Genomic DNA, 14,851 nt, shown 5'->3' with positions numbered 1-14,851 from the left:
ATATATATATATATATATATATATATATATATATATGCACAGAGTTGAATTAATCTACGTGCTATATTTTTGTGGCAGAGGTGTACAATATGTATAAGATTTATTGCTTCCTAAGAGCAAATCAATTAGGTTTTTTTAATCGCATGGATAATTCAAATAAGATGGGATATATACGTAGAGTATTTGTAGCTCATTCACTGTCATAATGCATTCTGTACAAATCAATTGGAAGTAAATTTCCATCACTGCTTGTAAATTTATGGTAATATACAAAAGATTGGATAGCCCTAATCCTTTTTAGATATTCTGCTGAAACTCAGTTATGGCGAATTTAAAGCGAATGTTATTCTTTTAATCTAACGCACATCAGGTTTTTTTTTTCTTCTTTTTATTAAGGAGATAGTTTGCGTGTGGACTGCACAAAAGTCACTGGTCTTATTGATCGCACATACCAAATTATTAGGTTTTTATATGCTTTTTTGCCACCTTTATTTGATTGGAAGAATTCTCAACCTCAGTTTAGACTGAGTTCTGGCTAGAAAAAAACGGCTATTTAAAGTTTAAGTCAAGAAAATCTATGTGCACAGGGAAAATGTATAGGTATAACTCAAAGAAACATAAGGCAAAGGTGGATCATACATAGATTTACAGTAAGCATATGATACATTTATATATGCAAATCGTTTCACTTGGAAACGTACCCGCACACATACCCACACCCACACACTCAAAGACACATACACACGTAGAACAGCTGCTTACCATAGCTAAAGAGTCTCTTCTACCCTTACCAAGAGGAAAGTATCCACTTAACAATTATAGTGCAGTAGTGCAGTATATATATATATATATATATATATATATATATATATATATATATATATATATATATATATATATATATATATATATATATATATATATATATATATATGTGTATATATACATATATATATATATATATATATATATATATATATATATATATATATATATGTATATATATATATACATATATATATATATATATATATATATATATATATATGTGTGTGTGTGTGTGTGTATGTGTGTTGTGTGTGTATACAGTATATATGTGTGTGTTTATATGTACATGTCTATGAAAGAAAATATGTAATTTATGCATGTATATAAAAAATATACGGATATATATATAACAGAAATCCAAGTAAAAATATCATATGAATGAAAAAAAGAAATGAATACCAAAAAAACAAAAACAATTAATTCATCCCTTTCTTAAATACCAAAATAAAATGACAGAAGGACACAGAAGAAGAAGAAGAAGGGGGAGGAGAGGAAGGAGGAGGAGAAGACAGGACAAAACCTCAGGTCTCTTCTATCTACGACCCTTCGAAGGAGCCCACCCTGGCCCCTGTGGCCGTGGTTGGAGACGATGACGACGATGAGTACATCGACACAGACACGGGGAAACTGGTCCGGATGCCGAAGCCTTTCTGTGGATGCGTGAGTGTTTGGATACTTTTTCTGTTGATTTCATTGGTCTTATAATAATATAATTATTGTTATTAAAAGCTAAGCTACAACCCAAGTTGGAGAAGCAGGATGCTATAAGCCCAAGGTCTTTTCTGCTGATTTCATGGCTCTTATAATAATCTAATTATTGTTATTAAAAGCTAAGCTACAACCCAAGTTGGAAAAGCAGGATGCTATAAGCCCAAGGTCTTTTCTGCTGATTTCATGGCTCTTATAATAATCTAATTATTGTTATTAAAAGCTAAGCTACAACCCAAGTTGGAAAAGCAGGATGCTATAAGCCCAAGGTCTTTTCTGCTGATTTCATGGCTCTTATAATAATCTAATTATTGTTATTAAAAGCTAAGCTACAACCCAAGTTGGAAAAGCAAGATGCTATAAGCCCAAGGTCTTTTCTGCTGATTTCATGGCTCTTATAATAATCTAATTATTGTTATTAAAAGCTAAGCTACAACCCAAGTTGGAAAAGCAGGATGCTATAAGCCCAAGGTCTTTTCTGCTGATTTCATGGCTCTTATAATAATCTAATTATTGTTATTAAAAGCTAAGCTACAACCCAAGTTGGAAAAGCAAGATGCTATAAGCCCAAGGTCTTTTCTGCTGATTTCATGGCTCTTATAATAATCTAATTATTGTTATCAAAAGCTAAGCTACCACCCAAGTTGGAGAAGCAGGATGCTATAATCCCAAGGTCTTTTCTGCTGATTTCATGGCTCTAATGATAATCTAATTATTTTTATCAAAAGCTAAGCTACAACCATAGTTGGAGAAGCAGGATGCTATAAGCCCAAGGTCTTTTCTGCTGATTTCATGGCTCTAATGATAATCTAATTATTATTATCAAAAGCTAAGCCAAAACCATAGTTGGAGAAGCAGGATGCTATAAGCCCAAGGTCTTTTCTGCTGATTTCTTGGCTCTAATGATAATCTAATTATTATTATCAAAATCTAAGCTACCACCCAAGTTGGAGAAGCAGGATGCTATAATCCCAAGGTCTTTTCTGCTGATTTCATGGCTCTAATGATAATCTAATTATTATTATCAAAAGCTAAGCTACAACCATAGTTGGAGAAGCAGGATGCTATAAGCCCAAGGTCTTTTCTGCTGATTTCATGGCTCTTATAATAATCTAATTATTATTATCAAATGCTAAGCTACCACCCAAGTTGGAGAAGCAGGATGCTATAAGCCCAAGGTCTTTTCTGCTGATTTCATGGCTCTAATGATAATCTAATTATTTTTATCAAAAGCTAAGCTACAACCCAAGTTGGAAAAGCAGGATGCTATAAGCCCAAGGTCTTTTCTGCTGATTTCATGGCTCTAATGATAATCTAATTATTATTATCAAAAGCTAAGCTACAACCCAAGTTGGAGAAGCAGGATGCTATAAGCCCAAGGTCTTTTTTGCTGATTTCATGGCTCTAATGATAATCTAATTATTATTATCAAAAGCTAAGCTACAACCCAAGTTGGAAAAGCAAGATGCTATAAGCCCAAGGTCTTTTCTGCTGATTTCATGGCTATAATGATAATCTAATTATTTTTATCAAAAGCTAAGCTACAACCATAGTTGGAGAAGCAGAATGCTATAAGCCCAAGGTCTTTTTTCTGATTTCATGGCTCTAATGATAATCTAATTATTATTATCAAAAGCTAAGCTACAACCATAGTTGGAGAAGCAGGATGCTATAATCCCAAGGTCTTTTCTGCTGATTTCATGGCTCTAATGATAATCTAATTATTATTATCAAAAGCTAAGCTACAACCCAAGTTGGAAAAGCAGGATGCTATAAGCCCAAGGTCTTTTCTGCTGATTTCATGGCTCTTATAATAATCTAATTATTGTTATCAAAAGCTAAGCTACCACTCAAGTTGGAGAAGCAGGATGCTATAATCCCAAGGTCTTTTCTGCTGATTTCATGGCTCTAATGATAATCTAATTATTATTATCAAAAGCTAACCTACAACCATAGTTGGAGAAGCAGGATGCTATAAGCCCAAGGTCTTTTCTGCTGATTTCATGGCTCTTATAATAATCTAATTATTGTTATTAAAAGCTAAGCTACAACCCAAGTTGGAAAAGCAGGATGCTATAAGGCCAAGGTCTTTTCTGCTGATTTCATGGCTCTTATAATAATCTAATTATTGTTATCAAAAGCTAAGCTACAACCATAGTTGGAAAAGCAGGATGCTAGAAGCCCAAGGTCTTTTCTGCTGATTTCATGGCTCTTATAATAATCTAATTATTGTTATCAAAAGCTAAGCTACCACTCAAGTTGGAGAAGCAGGATGCTATAATCCCAAGGTCTTTTCTGCTGATTTCATGGCTCTAATGATAATCTAATTATTATTATCAAAAGCTAACCTACAACCATAGTTGGAGAAGCAGGATGCTATAAGCCCAAGGTCTTTTCTGCTGATTTCATGGCTCTTATAATAATCTAATTATTGTTATTAAAAGCTAAGCTACAACCCAAGTTGGAAAAGCAGGATGCTATAAGGCCAAGGTCTTTTCTGCTGATTTCATGGCTCTTATAATAATCTAATTATTGTTATTAAAAGCTAAGCTACAACCATAGTTGGAAAAGCAGGATGCTAGAAGCCCAAGGTCTTTTCTGCTGATTTCATGGCTCTTATAATAATCTAATTATTGTTATTAAAAGCTAAGCTACAACCCAAGTTGGAAAAGCAGGATGCTATAAGCCCAAGGTCTTTTCTGCTGATTTCATGGCTCTAATGATAATCTAATTATTGTTATCAAAAGCTAAGCTACAACCCAAGTTGGAAAAGCAGGATGCTATAAGCCCAAGGTCTTTTCTGCTGATTTCATGGCTCTTATAATAATCTAATTATTGTTATTAAAAGCTAAGCTACAACCCAAGTTGGAAAAGCAGGATGCTATAAGCCCAAGGTCTTTTCTGCTGATTTCATGGCTCTTATAATAATCTAATTATTGTTATTAAAAGCTAAGCTACAACCTAAGTTGGAGAAGCGGGATGCTATAATCCCAAGGTCTTTTCTGCTGATTTCATGGCTCTAATGATAATCTAATTATTATTATCAAAAGCTAAGCTACAACCATAGTTGGAGAAGCAGGATGCTATAACCCCAAGGTCTTTTCTACTGATTTCATGGCTCCAATGATAATCTAATTATTATCAAAAGCTAAGCTACAAACATAGTTGGAGAAGCAGGATGCTATAAGCCCAAGGTCTTTTTTGCTGATTTCATGGCTCCAATGATAATCTAATTATTATCAAAAGCTAAGCTACAACCATAGTTGGAGAAGCAGGATGCTATAATCCCAAGGTCTTTTCTGCTGATTTCATTGCTCTAATGATAATCTAATTATTATTATCAAAAGCTAAGCTACAACCATAGTTGGAGAAGCAGGATGCTATAATCCCAAGGTCTTTTCTGCTGATTTCATGGCTCTAATGATAATCTAATTATTATTATCAAAAGCTAAGCTACAACCATAGTTGGAGAAGCAGGATGCTATAATCCCAAGGTCTTTTCTGCTGATTTCATGGCTCTAATGATAATCTAATTATTATTATCAAAACCTAAGCTACAACCAAAGTTGGAGAAGCAGGATGCTATAATCCCAAGGTCTTTTCTGCTGATTTCATGGCTCTAATGATAATCTAATTATTATTATCAAAAGCTAAGCTACAACCATAGTTGGAGAAGCAGGATGCTATAAGCCCAAGGTCTTTTCTGCTGATTTCATGGCTCTAATGATAATCTAATTATTATTATCAAAAAAGCTAAGCTACAACCATAGTTGGAGAAGCAGGATGCTATAAGCCCAAGGTCTTTTTTTGCTGATTTCATGGCTCCAATGATAATCTAATTATTATCAAAAGCTAAGCTACAACCATAGTTGGAGAAGCAGGATGCTATAAGCCCAAGGTCTTTTCTGCTTATTTCATGGCTCTAATGATAATCTAATTATTATTATCAAAAGCTAAGCTACAACCCAAGTTGGAAAAGCAGGATGCTATAAGCCCAAGGTCTTTTCTGCTGATTTCATGGCTCTAATGATAATCTAATTATTGTTATTAAAAGCTAAGCTACAACCCAAGTTGGAAAAGCAGGATGCTATAAGCCCAAGGTCTTTTCTGCTGATTTCATGGCTCTTATAATAATCTAATTATTATTATCAAAAGCTAAGCTACAACCCAAGTTGGAAAAGCAGGATGCTATAAGCCCAAGGTCTTTTCTGCTGATTTCATGGCTCTTATAATAATCTAATTATTATTATCAAAAGCTAAGCTACAACCATAGTTGGAGAAGCAGGATGCTATAAGCCCAAGGTCTTTTCTGCTGATTTCATGGCTCTTATAATAATCTAATTATTGTTATTAAAAGCTAAGCTACAAACCAAGTTGGAAAAGCAGGATGCTATAAGCCCAATGTCTTTTCTGCTGATTTCATGGCTCTAATGATAATCTAATTATTATTATCAAAAGCTAAGCTACAACCCAAGTTGGAAAAGCAGGATGCTATAAGCCCAAGGTCTTTTCTGCTGATTTCATGGCTCTTATAATAATCTAATTATTGTTATTAAAAGCTAAGCTACAACCCAAGTTGGAAAAGCAGGATGCTATAAGCCCAAGGTCTTTTCTGCTGATTTCATGGCTCTTATAATAATCTAATTATTGTTATTAAAAGCTAAGCTACAACCATAGTTGGAGAAGCAGGATGCTATAAGCCCAAGGTCTTTTCTGCTGATTTCATGGCTCTAATGATAATCTAATTATTGTTATTAAAAGCTAAGCTACAACCCAAGTTGGAAAAGCAGGATGCTATAAGCCCAAGGTCTTTTCTGCTGATTTCATGGCTCTAATGATAATCTAATTATTATTATCAAAAGCTAAGCTACAACCCAAGTTGGAAAAGCAGGATGCTATAAGCCCAAGGTCTTTTCTGCTGATTTCATGGCTCTTATAATAATCTAGTTATTATTATCAAAAGCTAAGCTACAACCATAGTTGGAGAAGCAGGATGCTATAATCCCAAGGTCTTTTCTGCTGATTTCATGGCTCTAATGATAATCTAATTATTGTTATTAAAAGCTAAGCTACAACCCAAGTTGGAAAAGCAGGATGCTATAAGCCCAAGGTCTTTTCTGTTGATTTCATGGCTCTAATGATAATCTAATTATTGTTATTAAAAGCTAAGCTACAACCCAAGTTGGAAAAGCAGGATGCTATAAGCCCAAGGTCTTTTCTGCTGATTTCATGGCTCTAATGATAATCTAATTATTATTATCAAAAGCTAAGCTACAACCCAAGTTGGAAAAGCAGGATGCTATAAGCCCAAGGTCTTTTTTTGCTGATTTCATGGCTCTTATAATAATCTAATTATTATTATCAAAAGCTAAGCTACAACCATAGTTGGAGAAGCAGGATGCTATAATCCCAAGGTCTTTTCTGCTGATTTCATGGCTCTAATGATAATCTAATTATTATTATCAAAAGCTAAGCCACAACCATAGTTGGAGAAGCAGGATGCTATAAGCCCAAGGTCTTTTCTGCTGATTTCATGGCTCTAATGATAATCTAATTATTATTATCAAAAGCTAAGCTACAACCCAAGTTGGAAAAGCAGGATGCTATAAGCCCAAGGTCTTTTCTGCTGATTTCATGGCTCTTATAATAATCTAATCATTGTTATTAAAAGCTAAGCTACAACCCAAGTTGGAAAAGCAGGATGCTATAAGCCCAATGTCTTTTCTGCTGATTTCATGGCTCTAATGATAATTTAATTATTATTATCAAAAGCTAAGCTACAACCCAAGTTGGAAAAGCAGGATGCTATAAGCCCAAGGTCTTTTCTGCTGATTTCATGGCTCTTATAATAATCTAATTATTGTTATTAAAAGCTAAGCTACAACACAAGTTGGAAAAGCAGGATGCTATAAGCCCAAGGTCTTTTCTGCTGATTTCATGGCTCTTATAATAATCTAATTATTGTTATTAAAAGCTAAGCTACAACCATAGTTGGAGAAGCAGGATGCTATAAGCCCAAGGTCTTTTCTGCTGATTTCATGGCTCCAATGATAATCTCATTATCATTATCAAAAGTTAAGCTACAACCATAGTTGGAGAAGCAGGATGCTATAAGCTCAAGATCTTTTCTGCTGATTTCATGGCTCTTGTAATAATCTAATTATTGTTATTAAAACCTAAGCTACAACCAAAGTTGGAAAAGCAGGATGCTATAATCCCAAGGTCTTTCTGCTGATTTCATGGCTCTAATGATAATCTAATTATTATTATAAATAGCTAAGCTACAACCATAGTTGGAAAAGCAGGATGCTATAAGCCCAAGGTCTTTTCTGCTGATTTCATGGCTCTAATGATAATCTAATTATTATTATCAAAAGCTAAGCTACAACCATAGTTGGAGAAGCAGGATGCTATAAGCCCAAGGTCTTTTTTGCTGATTTCTTGGCTCTAATGATAATCTAATTATTATTATCAAAAGCTAAGCTACAACCATAGTTGGAGAAGCAGGATGCTATAAGCCCAAGGTCTTTTCTGCTGATTTCATGGCTCTAATGATAATCTAATTATTATTATCAAAAGCTAAGCTACAACCATAGTTGGAGAAGCAGGATGCTATAAGCCCAAGGTCTTTTCTGCTGATTTCATGGCTCTAATGATAATCTAATTATTATTATCAAAAGCTAAGCTACAACCCAAGTTGGAAAAGCAGGATGCTATAAGCCCAAGGTCTTTTCTGCTGATTTCATGGCTCTAATGATAATCTAATTATTATTATCAAAAGCTAAGCTACAACCCAAGTTGGAAAAGCAGGATGCTATAAGCCCAAGGTCTTTTCTGCTGATTTCATGGCTCTAATGATAATCTAATTATTGTTATTAAAAGCTAACCTACAACCCAAGTTGGAAAAGCAGGATGCTATAAGCCCAAGGTCTTTTCTTCTGATTTCATGGCTCTTATAATAATCTAATTATTGTTATTAAAAGCTAAGCTACAACCCAAGTTGGAAAAGCAGGATGCTATAAGCCCAAGGTCTTTTCTGCTGATTTCATGGCTCTAATGATAATCTAATTATTATTATCAATAGCTAAGCTACAACCATAGTTGGAGAAGCAGGATGCTATAATCCCAAGGTCTTTTCTGCTGATTTCATGGCTCTAATGATAATCTAATTATTATTATCAAAAGCTAAGCTACAACCCAAGTTGGAAAAGCAGGATGCTATAAGCCCAAGGTCTTTTCTGCTGATTTCATGGCTCTAATGATAATCTAATTATTATTATCAAAATCTAAGCTACAACCCAAGTTGGAAAAGCAGGATGCTATAAGCCCAAGGTCTTTTCTGCTGATTTCATGGCTCTAATGATAATCTAATTATTGTTATTGAAAGCTAACCTACAACCCAAGTTGGAAAAGCAGGATGCTATAAGCCCAAGGTCTTTTCTTCTGATTTCATGGCTCTTATAATAATCTAATTATTGTTATTAAAAGCTAAGCTACAACCCAAGTTGGAAAAGCAGGATGCTATAAGCCCAAGGTCTTTTCTGCTGATTTCATGGCTCTAATGATAATCTAATTATTATTATTAAAAGCTAAGCTACAACCATAGTTGGAGAAGCAGGATGCTAGAAGCCCAAGGTCTTATCTGCTGATTTCATGGCTCTTATAATAATCTAATTATTGTTATTAAAAGCTAACCTACAACCCAAGTTGGAAAAGCAGGATGCTATAAGCCCAAGGTCTTTTCTGCTGATTTCATGGCTCTAATGATAATCTAATTATTGTTATCAAAAGCTAAACTATAACCCAAGTTGGAAAAGCAGGATGCTATAAACCCAAGGTCTTTTCTGCTGATTTCATGGCTCTTATAATAATCTAATTATTGTTATTAAAAGCTAAGCTACAACCCAAGTTGGAAAAGCAGGATGCTCTAAGCCCAAAGTCTTTTCTGCTGATTTCATGGCTCTTATAATAATCTAATTATTGTTATTAAAAGCTAAGCTACCACCCAAGTTGGAGAAGCAGGATGCTATAAGCCCAAGGTCTTTTCTGCTGATTTCATGGCTCTTATAATAATCTATTTATTGTTATTAAAAGCTAAGCTACAACCCAAGTTGGAAAAGCAGGATGCTATAAGCCCAAGGTCTTTTCTGCTGATTTCATGGCTCTTATAATAATCTAATTATTGTTATTAAAAGCTAACCTACAACCCAAGTTGGAGAAGCAGGATGCTATAAGCCCAAGGTCTTTTCTGCTGATTTCATGGCTCTTATAATAATCTAATTATTGTTATTAAAAGCTAACCTACAACCCAAGTTGGAGAAGCAGGATGCTATAAGCCCAAGGTCTTTTCTGCTGATTTCATGGCTCTAATGATAATCTAATTATTGTTATTAAAAGCTAAGCTACAACCCAAGTTGGAGAAGCAGGATGCTATAAGCCCAAGGTCTTTTCTGCTGATTTCATGGCTCTTATAATAATCTAATTTTTGTTATCAAAAGCTAAGCTACAACCATAGTTGGAGAAGCAGGATGCTATAAGCCCAAGGTCTTTTTTGCTGATTTCATGGCTCTTATAATAATCTAATTATTATTATCAAAAGCTAAGCTACAACCCAAGTTGGAGAAGCAGGATGCTATAAGCCCAAGGTCTTTTCTGCTGATTTCATGGCTCAAATGATAATCTAATTATTTTTATCAAAAGCTAAGCTACAACCCAAGTTGGAAAAGCAGGATGCTATAAGCCCAAGGTCTTTCCTGCTGATTTCATGGCTCTTATAATAATCTAATTATTGTTATTAAAAGCTAAGCTACAACCCAAGTTGGAAAAGCAGGATGCTATAAGCCCAAGGTCTTTTCTGCTGATTTCGTGGCTCTTATAATAATCTAATTATTGTTATTAAAAGCTAAGCTACAACCCAAGTTGGAAAAGCAGGATGCTATAAGCCCAAGGTCTTTCCTGCTGATTTCATGGCTCTAATGATAATCTAATTATTATTATTAAAAGCTAAGCTACAACCATAGTTGGAGAAGCAGGATGCTATAAGCCCAAGGTCTTTTCTGCTGATTTCATGGCTCTAATGATAATCTAATTATTATTATTAAAAGCTAAGCTACAACCATAGTTGGAGAAGCAGGATGCTATAAGCTTAAAGACTCCAACAGGGAGAAATATCCCAATATGGAAAGGCAACAAGGATATAAAGAAATTACAAGAGAAGTAATGAGCAAGCAAAATAAGATATTTTAAGAACAGCAGCAAAATTAAATTTGATCTTTCATATATAAACTACAAAACCTAAATAAAAGGAATTGGGAAAAGAAGCAAGATAGAACACAAATTTTTAATCTAGATGGTTAATTTTATAATTTGTATGGATTATTAGGAATTTTGCATAGCTCATTTCATAATTCAGTGTTTGTCATAGGTAAGTGTTTGGATACCTTTATTAGATTAACAGCTGTTGATTCCATCGAGTTCACATTTTTAATTGGTTCATGTCATAATTTGTAAGGATTTTTCAAAAATTTTTATGGTTAATTTCTTAATTCATATAGTTTGTTTGTCATGGGTTTCATAGTTTTTATATTTTCAATGGATCATTTCGTAATTTATAAGGGAATTTTATTTTTTTATGGATTATTTCATAACTCCAATGAATTGTTGAATAATATTCATAGTTCACATCTTGATTTCGTTCAATCTCTTGATATATATATATATATATATATATATATATATATATATATATATATATATATATATATATATATATATATATATATATATATATATATATATATATATATATATATATATATATGGGTAATTTGGCAATTTACCTCTTTAAATGTCGTAGTTTTATAGGTTAATATTCGTCGCTTTATGATAATCATAAACTGTCTATGAATTGGAATCGAGGTGATCCATTTCAGAACTTTAATAATTATCTTCAAATTCATCTACTGATTTTCGTTATTTTCAGTCTCTGTAATTTACTAAATTCAAAATATGTTTTTCTTAACATTTTATTTTTCAATTAAATTATTGTCAAACCTGTTATGTTATTTCAACGTCAAATGGTAAATATGTCGTATCCCTGTATTCATCTTTTCATATTCCATTCGTCTTGATTCTTATTCGTGCTTTCATTTCACCTTTCTCATATTCATTAAATACTGTTTCCGTCAAGAAGTTATCTGTTCTTCCTAGGAAAATTTAGAGTGCCGGTGACTGACATTTCATCACAATATTTCGCCCTTGCCCGGGAGTCCTTGCATATATCACTTTAACTTTAATTCGCATTAATATATATCACTCCAAAATCAAAATAGTTTTCCTTTTCCATTCAATTAAAATAACTTTGAGAAAAAAAATTGTCACTAAAACCTATAGCCTATTCCATAAGTCTCATGACTTGAGTTTGTTCATTTAAAATCCCTATCTAATTAATTTTCTGTTACGGACTGCCAGCGCAATAGCCCGTGTCCCACATAAGGTTGTTGCTGTTAGATTTTCCAGCTTACAGTATGTAAAACACGGGCTCTTGCGTTGGCAGCCCGTAAAAGAAAAACGATTTGTCAGTGAAGATTATTTATACAAAATCTTTAGGATTATTTGACTGAGAAGGTACCACATAAGGTGAGGTAATCGTAAACGAACCGAACCATCACAATATTTCAAAACTTATTTTGATACAATACGATAGCTAACAATACTCAGTGTTCCTAAAAAAAAGATAACATCTCTTCTTTGTCTCTATGTCCCTACAGCGAACTTGCGACCACCGTTTCCCCCTAGAGATGGACGAAGAGACATCCAAGGTGTACCGCGAAGCGCGCTTCTGCAACCTCTCCTACACCTTCATCTCCTCCTGGTGCATGATGCTCTTCTTTGCTACTGCGGCGTCCGCAGGGATCATTGCCATTGGATTTCTTGACGCAAAGTTGGTTGCTTACCAAGCTGTGGGAATCACACTGACAATTATCTTCGGTGGGTTTATTTCCTGGTTCTACGGGTATTACATGCCACTTATGCATGGCTTTATCTCCTTAGATTGGTGATTTAAAGAGTGGTTTGACATTGGAATATCGGAGCTAAAGCATCTTGAATGCATGTATATACAGGAAAATTTATAAGAGCCCGTGTCTGGCCGGAATAGCTTTGCAATCTACAACAACGCACAGAAAAGCGTTTTTGGTCAAGTTATTCCTACAGTGTAATTTATTTTTCATCTTTCCGTGTTTTTCTCTATCATAACTTTCTATATTGAACAAAATATCTAATGTATTTCTTTATTTTTCTATCTTTTTTGTAAAATGCAAGAAAAATCTCTGACAGTTGGCCCGGAGTATGACAATTTTTTCATATCCTATTCAAGTTCAAACAAGGCATTTAATAAATATATATGAATGCCTAAATTGTTCATAATACAACGTTAGTTACCATATATATTTCTGTTTTATATTATTACCATATTTTTCGTAACCCCTACATTTCAATAATAATTTCTCTTTGTTTTGTGTGTGTGTGTGTGTGTGTGTGTGTGTGTGTGTGGCATTCAAGGAGGGTGTTGGGGTTTGCTTTCCAAGTCTCAGGTATTATCTCACATTCCAGGATCTTTCCTGCCCGTATTCGTCGTCTTCTGGGTGTGTCTTCGGCGTCGGAGTCGAGAAATTCGTCGCCAGTACCAAGCAGAGAAGAATCGCAGTCAGGTCTTCGACCAAGAGATGGGTCTGCCCTTGGAGACGGATGACGAAAAGGCCTTGGCTAAACCTGCGGAGTACATCCCACCCAAAGAGCCTCCCGTCAATACTCTTGAGGATCTTCAAACTCTGGCAGGACAGAAGTAAAGCGCTGTTGCCTTGAGAGCAACGACCAACCATAAAAGGAATTCAGTTACCTTATCGATATTTTTATTGTGAATAATGGAACGAATAAGGCTTTTGTCGTTACTGATGACGACCTAGATCCATAAAGTAAACTATATGGACATCGAGAACAACACCGAGCTGCAGTAGGTGAACATCGGTTACTTTGGCAGGTGTTCATAGCAAATATCAATATCGATAACGTAGTGTTTTACTTAAAAGGCTATGAATTGGAATATAACGATCGCAGCAATTGTGGTAACAGCGTATTATTCTAGATAAATACTGTTAACCCTTAAAAAAACTTAGGGTGAATTTTCTTCTGTCGTTTTAGGCATTTTCATAGCGAATTAAATTTCAGAATTAGTCAAGGAATAACAAGGAATGATAAATCAATTCTTCTTATTTCATTAATATATTTGATGAGGCAATATATATTTCATAGGTTATCAAAATTCTTTTCTGTATCAATCACAGACTTATGCACTATTCCCCGGCCCCTGTATCTGCAGTTACACCTCATAAAGATAAGAAACCATAAAGAATGAAGCACAGGTAGTGGATCTTCTTTCCCAAATCACAAGAAACGAAAATTGTCTTTATGCAGTAAAATCAGGCAGATTCCAGTAATTCACTTACGATAGTCTAATCACAAGGAATTGAGACTTGCCTTTAGTTGTGTGTCCTTTTTCCTATGGAGCCAGTTATTAGTTTTTATGGCAATGCGACTAAAAAATGAAAGCAAAGCCGGCAAGTCTTTATGGCAATGCGACTAAAAAATGAAAGCAAAGCCGGCAAGTCTTTATGGCAATGCGACTAAAAAATGAAAGCAAAGCCGGCAAGTCTTTATGGCAATGCGACTAAAAAATGACAGCAAAGCCGGCAAGTCTTTATGGCAATGTCACTAAAAAGAAAATCCAGTCAGTTTTTATGGCAATGCCACAAAAAAAGGGTCAGTTAATCTTTATGGCAATGCTAATAAAAATGAAAGAAAAGTCGGTGTCTCCATGACAATACCATTGAAAAAAGTCGGCCAATCTTTATGGCAACGAGACTAAAAACAAGAAAAGCCAGTCAGTCTATGATAACGTGACTAAAAAAAAAAAAAAAAAAATCTGTCTTTAAGGCAATGTGACTAGAAAATAAAGAGAAAATGACATATCCACCAAAAAACCAGCCCTTTCCCATGGGAAACAGTAAATTAGCAAAAGAAATCATGGCAACAACTCTGGTCTCCAAGTCAGCTTCGCAGACCCTTAACAATAGACATAAGAGAAACATATCAAAAGAATGCTTTAGGAAAAGGAAGCTTATCAAATGAGGCTAAAATATATATTGAATAATATTTTGGATTAGTTTATATAAGACTTCAAACTTGAGATCATTAATAAGAGAAAGAAAATTTCTGGAATAAAAGTAAAAATGGTCATCGTTACAGATCCTATATA

The 14,851-nt window shown here is 34.3% G+C and overlaps 1 protein-coding gene across 1 annotated transcript in view; it reads left to right on the top strand.

Moving 5' to 3' along the window:
- Positions 1-13,664, top strand: part of LOC137657576 (uncharacterized) — a 15,816-nt gene extending 2,152 nt beyond the window's left edge. Inside the window, exons 2-4 of the mRNA XM_068391912.1 lie at positions 1,285-1,488; positions 12,306-12,525; positions 13,150-13,664. Of these exons, the coding sequence (XP_068248013.1) occupies positions 1,285-1,488; positions 12,306-12,525; positions 13,150-13,385 (660 nt within the window). The 3' untranslated portion in view covers positions 13,386-13,664. The remainder of the gene's footprint in view (positions 1-1,284; positions 1,489-12,305; positions 12,526-13,149) is intronic.
- Positions 13,665-14,851: the final 1,187 nt, after the last annotated feature.

The sequence above is a fragment of the Palaemon carinicauda genome, chromosome 18 (assembly GCF_036898095.1).
Source record: "Palaemon carinicauda isolate YSFRI2023 chromosome 18, ASM3689809v2, whole genome shotgun sequence".
In the NCBI taxonomy this organism is placed as follows: Eukaryota; Metazoa; Arthropoda; class Malacostraca; order Decapoda; family Palaemonidae; genus Palaemon; species Palaemon carinicauda.
This window is presented reverse-complemented; position numbering and strand designations above follow the sequence as displayed.